This window comes from Crotalus tigris, unplaced genomic scaffold (genome assembly GCF_016545835.1).
Source record: "Crotalus tigris isolate CLP2741 ecotype Arizona unplaced genomic scaffold, ASM1654583v1 scf7180000024429.2167931701:2281839, whole genome shotgun sequence".
In the NCBI taxonomy this organism is placed as follows: Eukaryota; Metazoa; Chordata; class Lepidosauria; order Squamata; family Viperidae; genus Crotalus; species Crotalus tigris.
In genome coordinates, this window is record NW_024100596.1 from 1332587 (window position 1) to 1357001 (window position 24415).

Sequence of the window (24415 nt, forward strand, 5' to 3'; positions counted from 1 at the left end):
GGCCAGTTTGTGGGGGGGGGGGAATTGCACATCTGGAGCTCATCCCATTTCGAAAAGGAGGATCTCAAAGTTGTAGCCCCTTTGGGGCTTCCCAGGTTCTGAAACATTTGGCTTGAAGCTGCTTGACTCATCTGGACAGGCAACCTGGGGGCTTTGGCAAAGCTCTGGGGTTGGGAGAAAGGCTTCTGAATAGACATCCAAGGCCCCAAAGAAAAAGATTAAGGCAAGAGGCATCCAGCCCACATCACCAAACACAGAGAGGAAAAGAGGAACAGGTTGCGGTTGCCTCCTAGCTCATCTTGAGTGCTGTCCTGATGCCTGACTCTGGCAGATGAACCAAGAGCAGGAAAGGCAAGCCTAAAACTGTGTCCAGGAGGAAATGGGCCATGGGAAGGCAGAGATGAGACGCAGAAAACCACCTTCTCCCAGCCTTTCTCAGCCTAGATCCAGGCTTTCTTTTGAGGTGCTAGGGGGCCTCCTCTGGGCTTTTGGTGTCAGCTGGGCTCTCCTCAGTGCTCGGGGCTTCTGCTGAAGTTGGAGGTTGTGACAGCTCATCTTCAAACATTTCAGGATTTTCCAGCATCTCTCGGATGAGTGGTGGCATGGGACCAGGGATCTCCATCTTCAAGGTGATGGCCCGTTCAGCACCTGTTGAAGAGGAGAAGAGGGAAGTGGGTAGCATTGGCAGGTCGGAATTTCCCCTGAAGCCCATCAGGTAATAAGAGAGGCTGCATTATTCTTCACCAAGAACAGTGGCCACAAGCTTCTCATTGATACTACAGGTAGTCCTCAACTTACAATAGTTCATCTAGTGACCATTCAAAGTTACAATGGCACTGAAAAAAAGTGACTTATGACCATTTTTCATATTTATGACTGCAACAGCATCATCATGGCTCACGTGATCAAAATTCAGATGCCTGGCAACTTGCTTATATTTATGACAGCTGCAGTGTCCCGGGGTCATGCGTGATCACCTTTTGTGAACTTCTGACAAGCAAAATCAATGGGGAAGCCAGAGTCACTTAACAAACAGGTTATTAATCTGACAACTACAGTGATCCACTTAACAACTGTGGCAAGGAAGGCCGTTAAATGGGGCAAAATTCACTTAACAAATGTCTCACTTAGCAACAAAAATTTTGGGCTCAATTTTGATCGTAAGTCGAGGACTACCTGTATTGCAAACTCAGAGCAGCTACCAATGTATCTTGCACTTCAGTTTACACATTGGCTGTCTGCACATATATCCAGGACTCTTCATAACCTCTGTGGAAGGAACCAAAAACGTTAAGTGAAGGGGTTTTATCAAAGCTCTCAAGGAAGTGCTTTCAGGGGACAACTCCTCCTTTTCCCAGAGCTTTTGGAAGAGTCCTTCCATAGACCACCAATTACAGGATATGCCATGAGCAAGAGGCAGAGTCAACCAGATCACTAGGCTTGCTCCACACTGCAGCAAGCAAAATAGTGACAGCCATTAAAAATAGTACCCAATCATCTCTCTTCTACCATAAGTCTCTGGTTCCTAGAGTGAGATACAGTATTTAGAAACTGCTTCAGGCATCTCAGGAGTGCCCCATGGCCAAAATTTCAAATATATATACCCAGCTCCAATGATCTTACGCTCCCAAATGAGAATGTTCTGTTTTACCTTTGGTACTGATCCCCCGCAGGTCAGTAATTTTCATTAGCATGCGGGGAAACATGTAAGGCTTGTTGGGCCGACGTCGGCGCGCATAAATCTTCAATGCTTCCAGCAACGGTTCCTGTAACTTATCTACCTTTTCTGGCTCTTCTAGGTCCATTCGATCTGTGGGGAAAAGAAAGACTATGATGTGTTTGTTCTGCTGCTGTGAACATGCTAGGCTGGCCTTGACTGTTTCACAGAATACACAGAACGCCAGTTTTCATCTCCAGATGAGCATCCTTTAATCCTTGTGGATTGCAGGGCAAGGAAAAAAAAAACCATAAACAAACCCCTAAAACAATTAGGTAATAGGAAGCCTCTTAGATGGGGTTTCTGCTTGACCAAGCTCCAGACGAAGGCACTTCACTTTCATAAGAGGGAATGGGATCCTAGTACCATGTCAGAGAGAGAGAGAGAGAGAGAGAGAAAGAAAGAAAGAAAGAAAGAAAGAAAGAAAGAAAGAAAGAAAGAAAGAAAGAAAGAAAGGAGGGAGGGAGGGAGGGAGGGAGGGAGGGAGGGAGGGAGGAAAGAAAGAAAGAAAGAAAGAAAGAAAGAAAGAAAGAAAGAAAGAAAGAAAGAAAGAAAGAAAGAAAGAAAGAAAGAAAGAAAGAAAGAAAGAAAGAAAGAAAGCTGGATTTTATGCTCCATCTAGTCCATGAGGAGAGAAACTGGGTGGATGATTTCTCCAGGGGACAGAGAAATTCTCCCACACATTTTCAAAGGCAGATTGCAGATGAATTGTAGCATTGCTCCTGAAAACATCTTTATTTTTATTTATTTATTTTATTTTTAAAATTTATAAGCCGCCCCACTCCCGAAGGACTCTGGGCGGCTAACAATAAAAAACACATAAAACATAACAAAACAATACAAAAACAATCATCCAGGTGTAAGGTTTTATAAACCCCAGGCCTGCCGGAAAAGCCAGGTCTTAAGTAGCTTACGGAAGACCAACAGGGTGGGAGCGGTCCTAATCTCCGGGGGGAGCTGATTCCAAAGCGTGGGCGCCATCACAGAGAAGGCCCTCCTCCGCGGCCCCGCCAAATGGCACTGCTTGGCCGACGGGGCCTGAAAGAGGCCCAGCCTGTGGGATCTAACCAGACGTAGGGAACTATGAGGTAGTAGGCGGTCTCGCAAATCTTGTGAAAGGACTTCTTAGTAATGTCTTCCCCAGAGACTGGATTGATGGGCATTGAAGCGAAGGTAGAAGTGACTGTTTAGAAAGCACAGCACATTCACATCCATGCCCACTCTCCACTTCTTCACTGCATCTTTCAAAACTTATCTGTTCATGACCAACTACCTTCGCCCACAAAATAATTTCTAAAGCAAATTCTCTGTCATCAAAATAAATGAAACCTGATAGAAAAAATATGAAAGGACACAACTCTGTTTATGTAATCATATATACGGATTGGTTTGTCTAGGGCACACGACTTTCCCTCCTCCTCCTTTTAATTTAGAAATTATTTCATTTTAATTGCTACTAGTTTTTAGACTTTACAGTGGTCTACGCCAACATTTTTCCTACTTCATTCCCACAGTTCTATGATGATATCAGAGATTAGACTGGGCCCCACGCTAACACTCTTTCGGAAGGCACAGAAGACCTGGTTCTGCCAGCGGGCCTGGGGAACCCAGAGCAGGATAGAGCCCATCAAATGGCTAATTTATGTGTGTTGTCTCTGGGGTGGGGGGTTATTATATTATTTTATTATTTTTCTCTTGTTATTTTTATTTTTATAGGGTGTTTTTCTTATTTATGTAAGCCACCTTGAGTCGCCATGTGCAAGTAGGCGGCAAAACAAATTTTCTAAATAAAATAAATACTCTAGGATATATTTTGCACCATGTGATTTAATTTTCTCCTCTTTGGAATTTGATACTGTGACTGGCCGATACTTATGAGAGATTAATCGAAAAGCAGACTTGTCTCCTCAGCAAATGCCCTTAAAAGTTAAGGTGTGTGTCTATGTGTATGCATGCAAATAGACAAGATTCCTGGTTTCCCTGATTGCGAGAATGGGACATCCTTCTCTCCACCTTGTTTTAAGTCTCTTGCACTTGAGTTGTGTTCCCCTGCCTATGAAGAAAAGAAGCTGAGGCCTCTGCCCCTCTTCTGAAGTTCCCCAGGGGAAGTTAAGAGCATTCTTCTCCAAAGTGACGTTTCCATTCAATCCAAGCTGATAGGGAAAAGATGCAGGGATTCAGGAGCTGCACTCAAGGTATTACCTCCACAGATGAGGCAGATCGCGCTGAGCAGGCCTGTCTCGGTGTCATCCATTTCAAGGGGAAGCAATTGCCCAGCAAAGGCAAAAACCAAGTCAGTGAGGGGCCCAAAGCCAGCATTATGCATCTGGGTACGGTTCAAAGTCAGCCCATCTGAGAAGGTCATCGTGTCTTGTTCTGGAGTGTAGCGGATACAAATACGGAGCATCTGCAGAGGGTGGAGAGGACAGAAATAAAGTCACTGGAGAAACATATTCTAGGGAGACCAACCTTGTTTTTTTTTTCCTCCTCTTGTTTATTTCTGGTACTCCTATAATATCCAGTAAAGAAACGCTTTGGGCTCCATACATGTTTTGAAACATTTTCACCGTGCAAAATGCAGTTTCCTGAGAACATCAGCCTTTCCAATAAATGTTGGCCTTTCCTCCTACAATTATATGTTTGGAAAATGCCCAGCAAAACCTCAGTAACCAAAGCTGAGCAAAAACTCTTGACCTCAAAAAAAAAAAAAAAAAAAATCTGTAGAGGGGAAAAGCTTCCCATGCTTCTGCCTAGCCCTCCCAGCATTCACAGATGCATGAATTATTCAAACATGGGTTTCAATGTGCATTACTTAGACACACTGCTACTTTGGGGATCACCTTGGAACCTTGGGTCTTCGAAAAAAAATCCTTTTGGTCTGTTTAAGGCCAAATATGTACCCACCCCGAGTCCATGAAGGCCATCCCCCCCCCAGCTCACACACACCCCTCCACCAGGTTCTGCAGCTCTATCCCTCACCAGGATGTCCAAGCACGCTGCCTTCAGCAAAGTAATTTGGTCAGCAATGCTGAGGGTGGTAAAGCCAGGTAGGCGTTTGGCAAACTCTACTATCTTGATGATGCATTTGGTGGCCAGTTCGCTGAATTTGTCCCATAGTCCCAGGTCCAGCTGTACTCGGTGATCAGCACTGGAGTTCTGGTAGAAAAAAGCAGTCAGGCATTACAATTGCTTTCTCTTTTTCCACACCTCACATTCCTCTCTGGGGACACACACAGGACAATGTTACTCCTGAAGTCAGCATTCCTGTTCTGCCCCTTTGAGTGGTCTCCTCCAGCTCAGCAGCTACAAGTAGCTTGGGAATGCAATTCCCAGGATATCCATTATGGATAAGAATTTATGGGAGTTCCAGTCCCAAGATGAAGCCAACAGGGTGAGCCCTATGTTGGAAAATGCTGTTGAGATAGTGAACACTGCAGAAGCTGGTTTTAGCTTCCAAAAAGAAATTTGGGAGCAAAGATAAACTATTATTTTTTTTCTTAACCCTATGGGCACTTTTCTCTGTTGTCTTCCCCACTCTTTTCTCCCCTTTCATTTTCCTTTCTTCTTAAAAATAATAACTCTTAGAAAAATGACAGTATTGCCTTTGCTGCTAACTAAGCAAATTGACAAAACAAATGACAAGCTGTGCATCTGAGCCTAACTCATGAGAAGATTTAGGAATTCCCACATATGGGATGGGGACACCATGATCCTCCAGGTGTTGGACTACAACTCCAGTGCTGCTTTTCACTGCTGGCTGAACTGACCGAGAGTTAGCCATCTAGAGGGTCACAGCTGCCCCATCGCTGGATCAGTATATTTTCACTTAATTTTAATATCTACTATTAATAGCCTGAGAGAATTGGACTACTATGTTCTGTTGTGTCCTATATTCTCTTAACCAAGATTGTTTGAAGTAAACGTTTTATATGTGGAAGGGAAGAAGCTTGAATTATAGATGGTTTTGCATGGAGTGGAAGGTCGATTACTTAAAAAGCTATGAAGGAAATAAAGAATTCATAAAAATAAGTGGAATTTTTACAATTGATTCAGCACTGAGCAGGGTTTAAAACAGGGCGCTGTGATGTTTCCTTTGTTGTTTAATGGATAAATGTATAAGGGATTGTGATGGACTTAAATAAGAGCTAAGTGGAAATATCACTGTGTATTTTTTTTAATGTAGATGATACCATATTTTGGTGAGAACCATAATAATTTGTCGTGAACTTTGGACAGTTTGTATGATGTTATGAGAAGTATAGATCTGAAAATTAATCTGTCAAAGATGAAGGTATTTATGTGTAATTGGATAAAATGAAATGAATGATTGCAAATTACATAATGGCAAAAAACTAGTACAAGCAGATGAATTCATGTACCTTAATGAAGTTTTTATAAAGAGAAAAAAATGATGTAGAAATTGTAAGGTGCAAATACAGAGGAAAGGTGATAACATGCGATTGATGTGAGAAATAAATGTTCTGTGGCAATGAAAATGACTATGTACAGTAATTTAATGGGTCTTTATTTAATGAACTTAAGAGCCAAAGGATCAATTTTGCATTTGAATTTCATTCTCAAAATAATGTATAAATACATTATTCCTGTGATTTGTCTGAATAAATGATATTTATGTCATTTTCATCCATTTACATTAATTGTGTAATTGTATAATTACAGACATTCAGATTTAACAGTCACCTTTTCCCTCTAAATGGCCTGTTCAACTGAGGTTTTATTATATACGGCTATGTTTTGCCTACTTTGTTATATAGAAATGAGACTAGGCCATATCAGGAGAAAATAAAAAGGAAGTGAGGATCCTAAACACTGTGTGTGTTAAAATAAGAAACAATGTGGTCAAGGATAAGTGAATATTGAATGAATGTAATTTAAATACAAAAGTGAGGGACCAATATGAAAGAAGTTTTTTGAGTGGCATGTAACAACAACAACAATAAAAGAACAGTATGGATGGAATTGTAAAAACAAGATTATGAAGGGAGCAAAACAGTTTAAGAGGAAAAGAAAGCAAGAAAGTTGGTTGGATAGAACTGATAGGATTCTCCAAAAGAGAAAGTTGAGAATTTACAAAACAAAAGACTAGGTATGAATTGTACGGGCGTGCTTTTATTTGACTTGCTATTTCTTACTCTTTTTGTATGCTCTGCGTAACATTGCTTATCCTGAAAGGAAACAGCTTGATGGGATGGGTATGCATGTACAGATTATTGATTAATCTTGGACAAATAAGTAATAGTACTTGATCTTTGGATGTGGTTTTCCTTTTTTCCTTTTGTCTTGCTACTCTGATCATTGTCCTATCTCCATGGCTGCCTTTATCAAGTTTTAAATTAACTAGAGTTAAAATTAACAGGCTTGTTCAGATTTCTGATGACAATGCATATAGTGGTGGTGTAAGATAGAAGTAAAGCTTCCAAATTGCTCCTTGTGGCTTAGCAGAGGATGGGGGGGGGGAAGCAGACAACCCAGGAGGTTTTAATTTTGTGGTTTAGCTCACCAGCATAATATGCTGTGAAGCAAAACATTAAGTGCCACAACTCCAATATGACGCTGTGGGTTCAGCCAAGGCTAGACGTACCCAGGGTTTTCTAATGTGTCCTGCACTTTAGATTACATTCTCAACAGAGTAGGTTGCAGTCATTACCGTGGTGTATTTGCCCAACTGGCAAAGAGATGGGAAGGTTTCCTGATGAGCTTTGCTGACCTTCTGGATGAGCTCTTCCAGTTCAGGTGTCATTTCATAGCTATCTACCACCACTTCCTCTTTCACATCCTTTTTCTTCTTATTGCGGTCATTCCTCACAGCTGAAAGAGGGGAGAGAGCAAAAGTGATGGAAAAGGATATTTTTAATTGACCATATCGAGAAACTTCCCAACAGTGAGGATGATTAACCAGTGGAACAGCTTGCCTTCAGATGCTGTGGGGGCTTCATCACTCGAGGTTTTTAAGAAGAGACTGGACAGCCACTTGTCTGAAATGATATAGGGTTAGGGTGGACTTAGGCTTGAGCAGAAGGCTGGACTAGAAGACCTCCAAGGTCCCTTCCAGCTCTATTCTGATTCTGAATTTATATCTCCAGAAAAGACCATGGTGGGATAATGGCTGAAATGTTACCTTTGACTTAGGCAATATAATAGAAATGGAAATGCTGGATAGCTTCCAAAACAGGGGTCCCCAATCCCTGGGCCGTGGACTGGTACCAGTCTGTGGCCCATTGGGAACCTGACCGTGCAAGCAGTGGGCAAGCACGCGAAGCTTCATTTGTGCATGCACGAGAACCATGTTCTGCATGCAAAACATTCCCTCCTCTCCCTGCCAACGCTGCTGCTGCTGCCAACATTGCTGCTATGGGTCCGTGGAGACAGAAAGGTTGGGGACCATTGTTCCAAGATCTTTTTTCCCCCAGGAGAAAAAGTATTGCGTACAATCCAGATCTTTCACCTCTTTGAAGGAAATGAATGTAAAAAGCAGGAGAAAGGCAACCCAGAGCACTCCGTGGCAGCTTTTGAACTGTAATTCCCATCAGATCCAGCCAGCAGAGCCATTGGCAAGACTTGTGGGAGCCATAATCCAAAACATCTGGAGGGCACAAAGTGGCCTGTTCCTCCTATAAAATATCTTCAGAGGGTTTGCCAACATTTTTTTCCCCCTCCTCCAGATTGACCTCCTCTCTTAAGCCTCAACTGCTGTATTGCTTTGTTTAGGATTATCATATCTGGGCTGTAAAAATCCAGGCAACCACTAAATGGCAACAAAGGGTTAGAGACAATGAAGACAGCTGATAGTTTAAATAGTTGCTAACCTCTAAAGGAACAGGCAGACAGCTGCATTTAAATGTACTCTGCTTGTCTTTCTGATGACAGAAAAGAATAACAGCATCAAGTTGGTTCCTCTGATTGCTCAGCCTGAATCTGCTATGGTTACAAGGGTGGCAACTGTTGCCGCCCTTACGTTATTAATGGGACAACTTTCCCTTCTGACTTAGAGCAGCAGGAAAACAACCATTAATCACTTTTCCTAATGTGGGACAGAGTGGGCAAGTGTGGGTGAATGGTCTGGAATGTTATGCTTAGTCACCTGTTAAATCACCCAACAGGTACAGGAGGGGGGGGGGTCTGCCTGGCTACTTCTGGAAAAACAAATTCCTAGACAGTGCTGAGAAACTGACCCAGAGAAGATTATGGGATGAAGCAGGAGGGAATGACTGACAAGTTAACTCCATCCTCAACATACGCTGCAAGGAAATGGCGGTGTTGGCAATGAGTCTAGTTCTGCTTTTCTGGCAAAGAAAACCTGGATATAACCTGGGGATGCGTTTGGAGCCAGAATGCAGGGAATAAAGCGATGCCCATCTCCTCATCCCCAATAATAAAAATGATAAAAAGTCCAACAACCAAAATCAAAAGTCCCTTCTTTGAACAAGCAGTGGAGACCCTATAATGTGCCTGGTTGTGATGGAATCAGCAACATCAAATTGCAGAATCTGGTTTCTTCTTTCTAGTTTAAATAAACCTTCTGGCCAGAAACAGAATTAGTGCAAAGCATTGACCTTGGTTGTTGTTGTGTTTTTTTTTTAAAAAAATGCAGGTTTAAGTATCTTTCAAAAGAGGATTAAGCTCCTGTTCGTAAAGAGCCCATTTAAGACCTGATAGGCACTTTGACATGTGCCAATCAAGCACTTTGTGGGCAAATGCCTCTCCCAATGTCAAATTTCTTATCTCTTTTGCAGCCCTGGCCAAAATGGCCATGCAGGTCACTTTCCATCCACTGGATGAGGAAGAGCATGAAAAGGGAGGCTGTGGGAGGATTGCCATCCTTTGCACTGCCAACAAACACAACAGCCTACAAGAGTGAATAGAAGCTGGGCCCATCCCTCTCCATCAGCAACTCTTTCATTGATGAAGCATGCCAGAGCACATCCATCTCAAAAACTGTGTCAGGAGAAGATGGAAAACACTACTTTAAAACTGGAACGGGCTGGGAATGAGACAAAAACAACTTGATGAGGGAATGCCATAAAAAAAAAAAAAAAACAGTTACCAGCAGATGTTCATGCCTGGGTAGGATGGTATGAGAGTAAACAGACTGAGGTATGCTCTATTCTCCTCCCAAAAGAATTATTGTACTCTATACCACCTCAGACTATTTGTCCACCAAGCAGCAGTTCTCCAGGATTTTGACCAGATAATCTTTCCCATGACCTCTCTGAGCCTTTTTTTGAAACTGGAGAGCTCAGGAATTCAAACTGGGATTGTCTGCATGCAAACAGCTCTGCCCAAAAGCAGCAGTCCTTCATGTCAGACTCCTAGTCACTTTGCCATCCTTCTAGTGTTGCTTGACCCTCGGGGCTACTCTAAACAGTGCTCCTCAGGGAGAATTTTAACAAAAGTAGCTTCCCCATTCCCCCATTCCCTTGGAGTAGAGAAAAAAAAAATCCAGCCCTTTGTCAATTACCCCATGCCATGCTCCTTTCTTTCTCTTTTTCAGCATAATCACTTTGAGATTTCAGATTCCACACCTCCCTACCTCTAAGCCATGCAGTAAATTCTGCAATTCCAAAAAGACTACTGATATCCCAGAATTGTTCCGAGAATGGTGCTCAGTCAGAAGAACCAAAGGGCTGGACAGAGAGCCACAGGGATGTTGGAGATGTTGGGAAAGGAGGGTGGGTAGGGTTGCTGTACCTCACTTTACCCAACAAACAGAGCTGTTACTTTCTCCAGTGCGGAGCAATAACCAAGTCTAGAGCTTCTCCAATGGCAGGATAAAATTCATATTTAATGCACAAAGTTCATTAAAAACAACCTGCGAGGTTCTTGATTTCTCCTCACCCTAGACAGAGCATATTCCATGTCTGCAGATTCAAACAAAACAAATCCAACCTTAAGTAGTGTCCTACAACTAGGAGTTTCAGGACATTCTGTACTTTGTGGCAAGAGGTTCCACTGTGTGATGGCAAATACTGAGTAGCGTTGTCAAACTCAAATGGGTTGGAGACCTCAACAAGCCTTCTCTAGAAGAATGCGTGGGACATGTCAAATCTAATAGCTGAGATGATCCTGCAGGTACATGTAAGCCAAGCCAGGTGGGGCATTAAAGATAATAACCAGCACTTTGAACTAGGCTCAGAAACAAATCAGTAACTTGTACTGCAACTACAGCACCAGTCTTACCTGACTGTATCTTCTATCAATGCCTAGCAGAAGAGCCAATTAAAACTTATGATTTGTCTTCAGAGGTAGTCCAGAAAAAATAACTTTGAGGAACAGGCAGAAGAACCACAACCAAAACAACAATCAGATTAAAAAAAAAATCTGATTCCTGGACAGAAAAATAATTTCAAAAAGTGTCTCAGAGAAGATCCTCTCTAGTTCTCACAAAGATAAAGGGAGGGTGGAGATCAGTACGTTTAGTCTTGCAAGATTCTGTTAACCTTTTACTGTAAAAGGTAATATTAAGCATTCATAATTTTGGTTTCCTAATCTGGTTAGCCTTGAAGAACTGACATCCTATGACCCAAATAGGTTGGAGAAAAAAACAGGAGAAAAGTGCACTATGTACACTGTTTTGAACTTCCATACAATATAAACAAATAAACAAATAAACAAATAAATAAATAAATAAATATAAATAAAGGATATAAATCATACAAATAAAGCCAAACTGTCAGCAATCGAATCACCAGCCAACACTGGGCAAAGCCTACCCAGATATTGTGTCTAACAGGAATCATAAGTCTAGGAGGATCCCAAATTGTGGATCCCATCTATTCTTGGCAAATAGCAACTCCAACTTAAAGTATTTCATCTGAGCTTGTTTTGACCTCTCCACACACCGAGTCAGACTTTTGTTTTAATCCAACCACAATGCTCAAGGTGGAATTTGACCAATGTAGAATCAAGTGGAAGTGTTCTCATAGTTTGGAAAACATTGCTTTTGTTGATTATGCATAGTTACTTCAACTATCGTTGAAGCCGATTATATACCACCATCTGGATGGCTGGGTTAATACAATTTGCAATTTGCTTAATTTGATCAACCAGTTTTGGGGGGTTTGTACACTACAACAACATTAACTTAAAGAGCTGGGTTCACACAACACAAAATCTAACCAGGTTAAAATTAACCATGCTGAGAATGTTTTAGGAATATAGCGTTTAAATATATAAGAGCGCTGGTTAAGCATGCCATGTGAACAGAACTGATATGTATTTGCTTAGGAACTGCCTCAGGTTCCATCATGCAAAAATAGCAGAGGATACCTAAAATAAACAGTTTCTGATGATAATTTTAAACTTACCTCTCCCACACTGCTGGAGAGGAAAGAGAACAACAAACATGAATTAAGTGGAACCTGTAATTAGGAAACTGATAGTAATTACTAATTTGCCAGAAAACATAGCAAGCACCTTAAATGGCACAAGAGCATTACAATGCTTTGAGCTTAGGCTCTACACAGGCATTTTCTCCAAAGCTGTTCGGGGTTGTTATTAACTACTTGGAAATATTTCACCTACCTTATTATATTTTAATCAGATATGGCTTTTTAGAGATAATGAGGGAAGGTTTATGTTGCAACATCAATGTCACTGATAGAACAAGAAGCAAAGATACATAACTAACCTACTCTTCATGCTATTTTTTAAAATACAAATCAAAATTATTAAAAAGCATTGTATAGGACAGTCATATGCCTCCACTGTGCACAATGCCGTAGGAATAAACCTCATGAACGAAACAGGACTTGCATCTGAGTAAAAACAGATAGGAATAATATGTTATTAGCCACTCTTTTGGTTTGTTTCTGTGCACAGTTATGGGAATGGCAGGGATTTTAATCCACTTTCTGCAATGACACGGGCTGCTTCAAAAGAGCATCTATAGTCACTGTGGTCATACAGACACTTTCCTTGTCCGGGAAGGCAATAAGCAGCCATTTGTCTGGCGTCTACCCAAGGCTATCTACTGCTCTACCAATTTCAGGGTGCCAAAATGGGGACAGTTTCTATGTTGGTCTCCCTGATAGCTGCTGAATCTCAAAGGAAGAAGCCTGGATCTGGCGTCCTCCGGAGAAGATATCTGGAGATGGCCCCAAGAGGGCTTCTTCTCCACTGGCGCGCATAGGGATGTTTTGCCCTCTCTCTCTGTCTCTCCTCAGCCAGGGTACCCTCCTTCCCCTTCTTCTGAATCCTGCCAGCGCTCCTTCTTCACTGAGAGCCCTGGGTTGCGTGTGCACTCTCCTCGGCCTGAGCCTTCTCAGGCTGCCCTTCCTGTTCACCCCTGGATAAAGCGCCAGGGATCTGGGAACAGGATACGCCAATCGGCAGGATATACACTTATAGCCGCAGTCAGCACAATGCTGAGGGGAGAGGAGTGGAGGGGGGGGGAAGAGGAGGCTGCCAGCCCAGGCATACTGCTCTCTGGAGGGGAGCTTTGCATGCAGATAACATCACTCCACTGCCTTAGGGGAGCTCTCCCCTAATCTCTCCCCCAAAAAACTTCCCCCCCCTCTTTTTTGTTTTTCACAGTGAAGTGTGTGGTGGCCACACGGTTTCGGAGAGTGCATCTAGCTGGGATCCATGTCCCTGCCCATGGTCCCAAGCCTCATCTGAGCCCTACATGGAATATAGAGGGAAAGGGGAAAAGCCTGGGCTGGCTCAGATCCCTTCAGCCATCCGTTTCCTGTCTCTGCAGTGACAACCCATCGGGATAACATTCTTCTTCGTAGTTTCCCCCACCCTTGACACCACGCTCCCCTGGCCCCATCCTCTCTCTCTTCCCCCCCCCTCCTCTCCCTTTAAAGTGACAGGCCCTCTGAAATAAATCGCCAGGTTTTGAGATCTAGACGTTCCTAATTAGGGGCTCTTAAAGAGGCGGTGATTAATGTGGGTCCTGGCTAAGGCCAGGGCAAAGACGTGCCTAAGCAGTTGGGAGTAAAAGCAACAGCCGCTGAGAGGCACTCTGTCTCTGAAAGGGCTGGGCGTTTTGACAGCCCTCTTAAAGGGGCAGCAGAGCACTCAGATTCGGCCTCCAAGGGATGCTGGTTTGTGTGTAGCTCCTCCAAGATTTTGGGGGATTATTTCCCCCACACCTGGTCCCTGCTCCCCATTCATTATGGAATATCAATATAGGTTGCTGCTTTCCTGGCTCCTCCCACTCCATCCAGAAGGGAAAATTGCCATCATCAACTATTGTTTCTGAAAATCCACATGTGTCTTTTCATTTTCCAGAATTTTTGTTCACGGGAAAATCCATTTAAAAGCAATGCCATAGAAGAAAAATGTTATGGAGAAACCAGATACAAAAAGCAGATGGCTGCCCAGGAGGAACCAAAGATCCCTGGGAAAGATTTGTGTGAATTCTCCTAGGTGCATCTATGACCGAATCGCACCAACATGGCTTTGCTAATAAGCATAAAAATTGGGTACCCCTATGCATTGTGCATAAAAGCAGTGCTGGCTAGCAGGACAAACTGCAGGAGAATCAGAGGCACAAAATGTTCTTTAAAATAATGTGATTTTAGGCCTTGGAATATATGGAATAAATGCGCACTTCTAATTACATCTCTATATGTGTGCACATAGATATGGTTTGCTGTTGGACATGCATGTGTCTTTCATATTGTGTTAAATAGCTTAAGTCCATGTTCTGAAGGAACATTAAAAAATCTGCTTAGGCAGCATCAATAAATATTTAAATGAACATTTATGAAATGTGTACAACAGGGCCATATAAAGCAATTAAGTAAGTATAGCCCCTATACAGATAATCTTCAACAGAATATTTAGTGACTTTTGAAATTTCAACAGCACTGATAAAACTGACTTATGACCTTTTTCACACTTAACGACTATTGCAGCATTCCCAGATCACGTGATCAAAATTCAGCCGCTTGGCAACTGACTCATATTTATGACGGTTGAATGTCCTGGGGGGTCATGTGATCACCTTTTGCAAATTTCTGACAAGCAAAGTCAATGGGGAAGCTAGATTAACTTAACAAGCCTGTTACTAATTGAACAACTGCAATGATTCACTTAACAACTATGGCAAAAAGGTCATATAATGGGGCAAAACTCACTTAACAATTCTCTCGCTTAGTAACAGAAATTTTGGGCTCAACTCTGGTCATAGGTTGAGGACTACCTGTACTTTAGGTTTCCAAAGCAGATGTGTGGCCAGGTCAAGTAATGCACAGTGATTGCTCTAAGCCAGTTGTTTTTCAACCTTGGTGACTTAAAGTCACCAAGGTTGAGAAACTCTGCCCTGCTTTCTCTTTTCTTTATTGATCCATCCCAGTCTCCTTTGCTATCATTTATGGTCTTTCAATTTGCAAGTTTCTAACCATCATCTGGATAGTCATGGTAGGAAAATGAATGTTGGACTGGAGAAACCACTGGTCTGAGGAACAACAGCAGAGCGCTTGACATACGTTTAACTTCCTATCTTGGTCTCTTTTGTGACTATTTGATTCAAAGCACAGATATGTTCATGCTGCTTCCTTTTTAGATTCTCTTCTCAAAAGCCATTTCTTTCACAACTAGAAGCATACAGTAGTTTTATATTTCCAGGGCTGTTGCTTGCAGTTAGCCCTGTGTCTCATTCTCAGAATTCTTCCTGCTTACACCTACATTATGTGCACCCCAGCAATATTTATGAGGGGTAACCCCTTTGGCATTAGCTTTGTACCAACCCAAGAAGTCATAAACCAGCCTTCCCCAAACTGACTTGTTCTTTCTGGTTGTGCAAATACTGGGATTTGATGTTCTACAGCAGGGGTCTTCAAACTCAGCCCTTTTATGACTCATGGACTTCAACTCCCAGAATTCCTCAGCCAGGCACGCTGGTTGAGGAATTCTGGGAGTTGAAGTCCGTAAGTCATAAAAGGGCCAAGTTTGAAGACCCCTGTTCTACAGATATGGAAGTTACAAGGGGATCTACTATTCAAACTCTGATGGAAGACTCACCTTCTTTGGACATGCCAACCTCAAAGCACTTCTGTAGGCGACAATACTGGCAGCGGTTGCGAGTAACCTTGTTAATCTGACAGTTCTTGTCTCGGTGGCAGGTGTAGACCATGTTTTTCTGAATACTTCGGCGAAAGAAGCCCTAAAAGTTATAGAGAGCAGAGTTACAAGTGAGCAGGAGGCTTGAGGTGGAAGGCTGGCATGGCAAGACTCTCTCCTGATTGCCAGTTCACACAGTCCTAAATCATGGCTTGCTTTAATCAAATTCAGCTGAATGAACTGAACATAGTAATTGACTGGGTTTTTACAATCCAATAAAATGTAAACGTGGTTTATCAACCATAATGACTGCATTCATGCAGAACACTCTCCCCAAGTCAAACCACATTCAGGCTTAGCTTAACAGGAGCAACCAGTCACTGTTTCAGTTGGGGTCTTCTGTTCATAGAAGTTTGTTTAGTGCAAGATAAAGGCATCCTCTGGATATTTTGAACTACAATGCCCACAATGCTTTGTATTTGGTCTGGCTTGTTAGAACTGTGGAATGTTTGTAATTCAGTATCACTTGAAAGGAACACCTTGTTTCTTACCAACAAAGCTTTATGATCCACTATTTGATTAACTCTTGTGATGCATTATGATCTGTAACAATGCATCCAGCTGCCTCATGGTAGGCCAGATTATTAGCCATTCTTGCTTAGTACTGTCTTCTCCCACATGTATCACCTCCACAACATGCTCAGGCAGGAGAAACCTCTGAAAGAGCATGTGCTACAGGGTCCATTTATAAGAGAGCAATTTTCTCAATTCAGGTCCTTCCATATACCTAAGGTGACCAACTTTTTTACAATGAAAAGGAGGACACAAATAAATTGAAGAAAAAATATCGTAAATAAAAGAAACATTTTATTCATTGCAACAATAATACAGACAACTTGCATGTGCAAAGTTTGCCAGCTGGGTGTTTTGGCGCGCTCAGCAGCAATTCCTATTGGCTTTAGAACGCCAATAGTGGGAGTAGCACAGCTCATGCAAAGGTTGAAAAAAAAACCCATCAAAAAAAGGTGCCGGAACGTTGTTCTGAGCATTCTATGAGGGAAAAAAAAGCCCTGCAGATTAGTCTTCAAATATCGAAAAGGAGGTCACGAAGGAGGACACTTTTTGAGGGAAGACAGAACTTACAAAAGGAGGACTGTCCTCCCTAAAGGAGGACGGTTGGTCACCTTAATATAGCTCATAAGACAACTCCAGTGGTCCCAATCAGCACGAATAAATACTGGAGTTCATATGCAATTATAGACCAAAGTTTTTGAACAGCACTGTATTGCAGAGCACTGATGTAGAAGCTAAAAAGCAATCATCCAGGAAGTTCAGAATCCAAGTATTTCTTTAACTATGACACATAATTGGGTGAGTTTAGGTAAGCTACATTCTCTTGGATCTATCTGCAGTATTGGGATGATCATACTACACAGCCTGTTTTAGAGAAGCACTACCAAATATTACTGAAAATACTAGAGAATATTACAGATGCTAATTATTAGGATCGTAGAGACTATGCTTGGGCATTGATCAATGAAACCAGATCCAACAACAACAACAAAAAGATAAATATAATTAACCTGTTCCAGTGCCAGTACTAAAGTGCCAATATGGTGTAGTGGTTAAAGCATCAGATTAGAAACAAGGAGATGGTGAATTCTAGTTCTACCTTAGGCACAAAGTCAGCTGAATGACCTTGGGCCAGTCCATTCTCTCTGAGCTCTGAGAATGAGGCAAGGGAAAACCACTGAAATCTCACCAAGAAAACTGCAGGGATTAGTCCAATTGCAAGGAGTCAACACTAATCTGAAGGTACACCCCCCCCCCGCAAAAAAAAAAAAAGCAAAAATAGGGCCAATACTCCAGATAGCTGAAAACTGAAATCCAACACATCTAGGAGAACATCCAGTTTCCTGCCTGGAATTATGCAGATATGTTAAGTGCACCCTTACAATCCAGCTACTGACCTCAAAAACCCTTGGCTGGTCAGGAAATCTGGGTGGCCTTCAACAGTTCAGTGCTCTAATATTAGTCAAAGGCCTTGTGGATTTTTGTACTAAAAACGTAGGTGGACTTTCTGCAGCAAACAACTTCAGATTCCACCAGTGGAGTGAAGGATGCAAATCTGTATACATTTGCTTGTTTTGCACATTTTGTCTTGCTTGCATAATCTGCTTTGGGTGTTGGCATGCGGTAACTTGGAATTCCCTCCTGTAACATTCTTTGGCAGAGGAAGGAGGTCTGGGTGAAGTAGCCAACCACACCCTCCTAGCTGAACAGAGGCAGGAGTCATGATGCCTGCCTGAATTCAGGATGTGTACTGTGGAGGCTATGGGGGTGGGCGCTTGGGAAATGCAACCCTCAATCTCAGAAACTGGAAAGCAGATGGCAGTCCAGGACCTTCCCTTCACTTACCTTGCAGCCCTCGCAGGAGCTGACCCCATAATGGTAGCCAGAGGACTTATCATTGCAGACAAAACACGGTTTGTAGACCCGTGGGGGTGGGGGTGGAGAAGGGGAGCTGGGCACCATCTCCTCAGAACTTGTACTCTGGGTCTCCACTGCTGTAGAGGGAAACAAGAATACATGAGAGACAGATTTAGATTTTCTGTGGTATGTGTGGGCATGTCAGAAAGACAGCATAAGTAGTGACAAAATAGCTTTAAAAAAAAAATCCTAATTAGAAAAACAGATAAAAACCAAAACTCCTAGTCCAAAACTTGAGGGTAACGCAACAGCACAATCAAAGAGAATAATTAAACTTGGAAGAAATTGTGTTACAGACATGCTTCTGTCTCTTCTCTTTCTTTTAGCACACAGCATGGAATTGCATTTGTTTCTGCTTGGCTAGAGGGCATGGACATGTAGGAAAAGATGAGTACAGGTGGTCCTTGACTTACAACAGTTCATTTAGTGACCATTCAAAGTTACAATGGCACTGAAAAAAGTGACCTGACTGTTTTTCACAGTTACGACCTTTGCAGCATCCCCAGGATCACATGATCAAAATTCAGATGCTTGGCAACTGGTTCATATTTATGACCGTTGCTGTGTTCCAAAGTTATGAGATTCCATTTTGCAACCTTCTGACAAAGTCAATGGGGAAGCCAGATTCACTTAACAGCCAGGTTACTAACTCATAACTGCAGTGATTCACTTAACAACTGAGGCAAGAAAGGTGGTAAAACTCACTTAGCAAATGTCTCCCTTAGCAACATAAACTTGTGGTTGTAAGTCGAGGACTGCCTATATTAATAGGACTCTCTGACAAATGGGATGCTCTTCTAAAATCTATCTGGATGTATGGAATAATGGATGTTGGCATAAAAGTCCAACCTTTACCTATAAATGTTATCAGACTTGTTCTGATTTTTGACTAAACATTAATGGCATCTGAACCGGAAGGTGTCCTGAAGTCACAGTGGATTCTTCCATGAAAACGTCAACCCAAGGCTCAGCTACTGCCAAAAAGCCAATTTGATGCTTGAAATAATTAGGAAGTGAATTGAAAATAGAACTATTGATAATAATAATGCTCCTATACAAATCTACGGACACGCCATATTTTTGAGCATTATGTGACTTTAATCATTAAGAAGGCTTTTACAGAATTAAAGAAAAAGTTACAAAATGGGGCAACCAAAATGATTAGAGGGCTGCGTTAGTTCCACTTCAAGAACAAATGGCAGTAGGTGGGACTCTTCAATTTGGAATATAGGGAGGCTGGGAGAATGCTTTTAACACAGTGATATCAAATAAAGTATGGCATAGATAACATGGGTGGAGAGAAATTTTTCTTATAAAGTTAAAATTCAGTGCCAGCACTGAAACTAAATGAAGGCGAGCTCAGGATCAGCAGGGGAAAAAAATGTACTTTTTATACATCACCTAGTTAAACTATAGAATCCGCTGCCAGCAGCTGTAGTAACAGCAGCCAATTTGTCCTATTTTAAGAGGGAATTGGACAAGATCATGGAAGATTAAGATAAATGGCTATTAACACTGTTAATTACTCCCGAATAGTGGGCAGGTTCATTGGTTGTTATGAAGCAATGGTGGAGTCTAAACTTGTAAGCTTTCCAAATGCATCCAATTGGCTGTTGTATAACTAATTACAAGTAGTCCTTGACTTACAACAGTTCATTTAGTGACCATTCAAAGTTACAGGGGCACTGAACAAAAGTGATTTATGTCTGTTTTTCACACAACCATTGCAGCATCCCCATGGACACATGATCAAAATTCAGATACTTGGCAACTGACTCATATTTATGACGATTGCAGTGTCCCGGGGTCATATGATCACCTTTTGCGATCTTCTGACAAGCAAAGTCAATGGGGAAGCCAGACTCACTTAAAAACCGTGTTACTAACTTAACAATTGCAGTGATTCACTTAACAACTGCAGCAAGAAAGATCGTAAAATGGGTCAATATTCATTTAACAACTTAGCAACAAAAACATTGGGCTTTATTCTCATAAGTCGAGAACTACATGTAATACCCCACAATTATATAGGAAGCTTCCTCTCTGCCATTCTGTCTTCAAGAACTTAAGGCAATATGTGTGTCACATGTGTGTGCTCATTCTCTGAACCACAAACTTGCCAACTAGCTTTTAGCCCACTTTGTTGTATGATACCTGTCTGCTTGGGTAATTTACACTTCAGCATGTAAATAGTGTGAACATGCAGTCAGTTACAGAATCCCCCACTGGAGTCTGCAAATGGCCATAGGAAATGTATTAGTGTGATTTGTAACCCAAAGTAGACTGCCCCAGCCCTCTAGTTAGCCTAATATAGCTATTTTAGTAAAACAAAAGACATTTTAAAAAAAACTCAATCAGAAGAACTCACAAAAGAGATTCCCCACCACCACATTTCAGGTATATCCCCTTTGGTTTCATCTAATCATTGACAGGAAAAATTATTGAAAAGACTTTGCTCCTGCCTACAAAGTCATAAGCCATGGATTTCAAACCAAATGGTTGAGTTCATACATTACACTAAAGTAACATTGACCCAAGAGTGTGATTTTTTTTTTTTTTTTGCTTCACACAGAAACCCAATTCCAGTGGAGTCATTGCTCTTCTGCAGTTCCTGCTGTTCTCATTTCAATGTACAGATGAGGAAAGTGAAGATGAATTAATATCACTTGCTAAAGGCCATATCAAGATTGAAGTCAGTCTGGAATTTCAATATTCCTGGACCCCATTCAGCATTTTAGGACAGGAGAGCATAAATATATTTTAAGAAGAAATCAACCAATACTTGAGGGTAAATGATTTGTCCAGACTTAGGAGGAATTGGGGTAGCAGAAGCAAAGAGCTGGTTCGAGTTCAGATCATCATTATTAGAACGAAAAGCCTAACTCTCATTACTTCTGTATGATGAAGTTCCCTGGGATAAAACAGATGTTCAAAGATTTTTATCCCTAAAGTCCATGCCTCTTGCCCTCCTCATGACCCACGAAGCCTGGACAGAGCTCTTTCAGCCCAAACCACATTTTTCCACCTGCATTTTCCCCCACCGCCCCCAACCCAGGCAAAGCATAAAACTGTTTGCAATTCTAGCTTTCAACAGAGACTGAATTTCCTGTGTCAAGGCCCTAAATGCCACATTCCAGGACAAACAGGTTGGAATTGTTACCAGAGCCTTGTAACATAATCCCTTTCCTTGGGGGAAGGAAGAAAAGAACAAGTCTGTCCCAAAAGAGACAGGGGAGGTCTGAGGAACAGCCTTTCTCAGCCTGGGACCTTCCAAATCTGGATGGATGGAAGGTGAAGTCCAGTTCATTGGAAGGGTATTTGATTTGGCTGTTTTTTTCTTAAATCCCAACTAATCTATTTCCTTTCAAAGTCCTGTAAAAAAGTAATTGGTTTCCTGCCTCCAGGATGGTGGTGCCCTTTCCTCTATGCTAAATATGAATTAAGGCTGATATAGGACTACTGTATTTTTAAAAATAAATCATACTTCCCTAATTACCAGCCTTTCATTCAACCAGTTCTCTGGTAAATATTAACTACATCCTCCTCCTTTTCTATGCAATCTTGCACAACTCTGCAATGCACTGGTTTTCAGCTTCTCGACTACAGGTGGTCCTCGACTTACGACCATAACTGAGCCCAAAATTTCTCTTGCTAAGTGAGACCTCTCATCATAAATGTGAGTCAATTGCCAAGCATCTGAATTTTGATCACATGACTCTGAGGATGCTGCAACAGTCATAAGTGTGAAAAATGGTCATAAGTCACTTTTTCAAGGCCGTTGTAACTTTGAACAGTCACTAAATGAACTGTTGTAAGTTGAGGACTACCTGTATTTCAGTGCTTCTGTTGAAATAGACCAGTCTTTCTCAATCTTATAGGCCCCAGATATGTCAGGATTCTGAATTTCCAAATGAGAATTCTGGGAATTGTAATCACAGTGTAACTGGAGGGCACCTGGTTGGGGAAAGATGGACAGGTGTTTGTTCATCTGGACAACCAGGCAAGGCACATTGGTACAGAATATTCAGGTCCATTCAGTTTTGGAAAAAGAATACAAGTAGTCCTCGGCTTACAGCATTTAGTGACCTTTCTAGTTACAACGGCACTGAAAAAAGTGACTTATGACCATTTTTCACACTTATGACCATTGCAGCATCGCCGTGGTCATGTGATCAAAATTTAGATGCTTGACAACTGGTTTCTATTTATGATGCTGCACTTTCTTGGGGTCATGTGATCACCTTTTTGAGACCTTCTGATAAGCAAAGTCAATGGGGAAGCCAGATTCACTTAACAACTATGCTACTAATTTAACATCTGCCATGATTCTCTGAACAACGGTTGTAAGAAAGCTCGTAAAATGGGGCAAAACTCACTTAACAAATGTCTCACTTAACAACAGAAATATTGGGCTCAATTGCAAGTCAAAGGCTACCTGTACTGAATTACAGATGGCTTGTTTGAAAACCAGAGATCAGTCCTGATCATTCATGTTAGGAAATACAAAACCAAAACATTTGCATTTTTTTTCCTAAAAAAATAGAACTAGGTGCTGCCAAATGATCTGAGGAGGATAGGATTGTGTGGGGAATACCTGTTTACAAAATGAACAGATTGTTAAAAACAGGTCAGGAATGAATGGAAAACCAAATCCTCCTTGTTTGCAGTTTTAACTTCCTGCTATCAGCAATCTCGCCCAATCCTGGCTCCGGCACAAACAATATTTGCAAAAGGAAAATAGACTTTCACAGACACTCCACTACAATAGATAACAAGCGTAGACAAAGTCCAAGCAACAAGTATATCTCTTGGGCCTTACAGTGATCCTACAATAAACAAATCCAGGTTTTGCCAAATAACCATTCCTTGAATATTCAGCATTCAAAATTCATTTAATAAGTGTATTTCTCTTTCAAATTCATAAATGCACCGTAAACCAGCCAAGTCTTGCAACCTGTGGTCAGGTAACTGCTCTTGCAAGGATTCTTCCACCTGACCTGATTTGCTGAGGATTCTTTGCAAAGATTTCTGCAGAAAACAAAACATGCAGCCTGGTACTGAACATAGCATTCTTCTTAAGAAAAGCAATTTCTAGCTCTGATGAAGATGCTTAGATAACACCCTGTGCAATCTCAAAAACTCAGAAAAGGATTAACTGATTAACAAACATCCCAAATAAACAATCAGAGCATCAATGCTATTTACTGAAATAAAAAGAATATATTTTCATAGAAGTACAAATGATTTTTTTTAAGTTCCTCACATATTATTCTTACTCAGTTTGCCCCTTTCATTTATTAAATCTTACACTATGTATTCCAACCAACAATTGTCCCCTCAATTCTCATCCAGGGCTTTTAATAGCTTTTCATTTTGCTGTGATTCTTTGAGCTAGAATTGCTGAGAAATGGACTTTCTTGAGCTGCAATTTACACATCTATGCAAGCAGAAATATACATAAAAAAATTTTTTTGACCGCAGGCCTATTCTGACACAAAATGTGATATAATTTTCTTTCCGCAGTGTTGATCGTAGAAAAGAATAATAGCAAAAACACTTAAGACTTATAATGGTTTATTTTACAAGTAGTGAACGCAGCATTTCTCATATCTCCAAACTCCTCTATAAAATTTTGAACAGGTTTTTTTTTCATACAAGGTGACTGGGCTTAATATAATGTAGTATTAAATTATAACTTATTGAATAAGCCATGATTGGCAACAAACCATAGTGGCTGAATTGATGCAACAAGCAATGCTAAATTGAAAAAAACTGCATCATGATTTGTCTGAAATAGTATAGGGTTTCCTGCCTGAGCAGGGGGTTGGACTAGATGACCTCCAAGGTCCCTTCCAACTTTATTATTATTATTATTATTATTATTATTATTATTATTATTATTATTATTATTATATGGATCATCGCACAGTCAGCCAGATGTTCAGACTGGATTTGGCATTTTGTCTACCTATCGAGTCCTTACCCAGGACCTGGGATAGGCAGATGTGGATGTTTGATGGTATTACAGGTATCGTCGCAGGATGGAAGCAGTTCCTAGTAAGGCCACCTTTTGCAATTGACTAATAGCGTATTTGCCGTATTTGTCAATGCCAATGGTGTTCAAGAGGTGCTCCAGTTGTTTTGGGATTGCACCCAAGGCGCCTATTACTATTGGTA

General features: G+C 41.4%; 1 protein-coding gene across 7 annotated transcripts in view; it reads right to left on the reverse strand.

Annotated features, from left to right (window-relative positions):
• Positions 1-274: 274 nt before the first annotated feature.
• Positions 275-24415, reverse strand: part of RARG (retinoic acid receptor gamma) — a 170269-nt gene continuing 146128 nt past the window's right edge. For 6 of the 7 annotated variants that reach the window (XM_039330519.1, XM_039330517.1, XM_039330518.1 and 3 more), the window contains 7 exons: positions 18167-18315; positions 15710-15851; positions 7386-7546; positions 4697-4873; positions 3920-4124; positions 1652-1810; positions 275-648 (listed from right to left, as the gene is read on the reverse strand). In XM_039330519.1, the coding sequence (XP_039186453.1) occupies positions 467-648; positions 1652-1810; positions 3920-4124; positions 4697-4873; positions 7386-7546; positions 15710-15851; positions 18167-18315 (1175 nt within the window). In that variant the 3' untranslated portion in view covers positions 275-466. The remainder of the gene's footprint in view (positions 649-1651; positions 1811-3919; positions 4125-4696; positions 4874-7385; positions 7547-15709; positions 15852-18166; positions 18316-24415) is intronic. The other variant, XM_039330523.1, reaches the window with a different exon arrangement.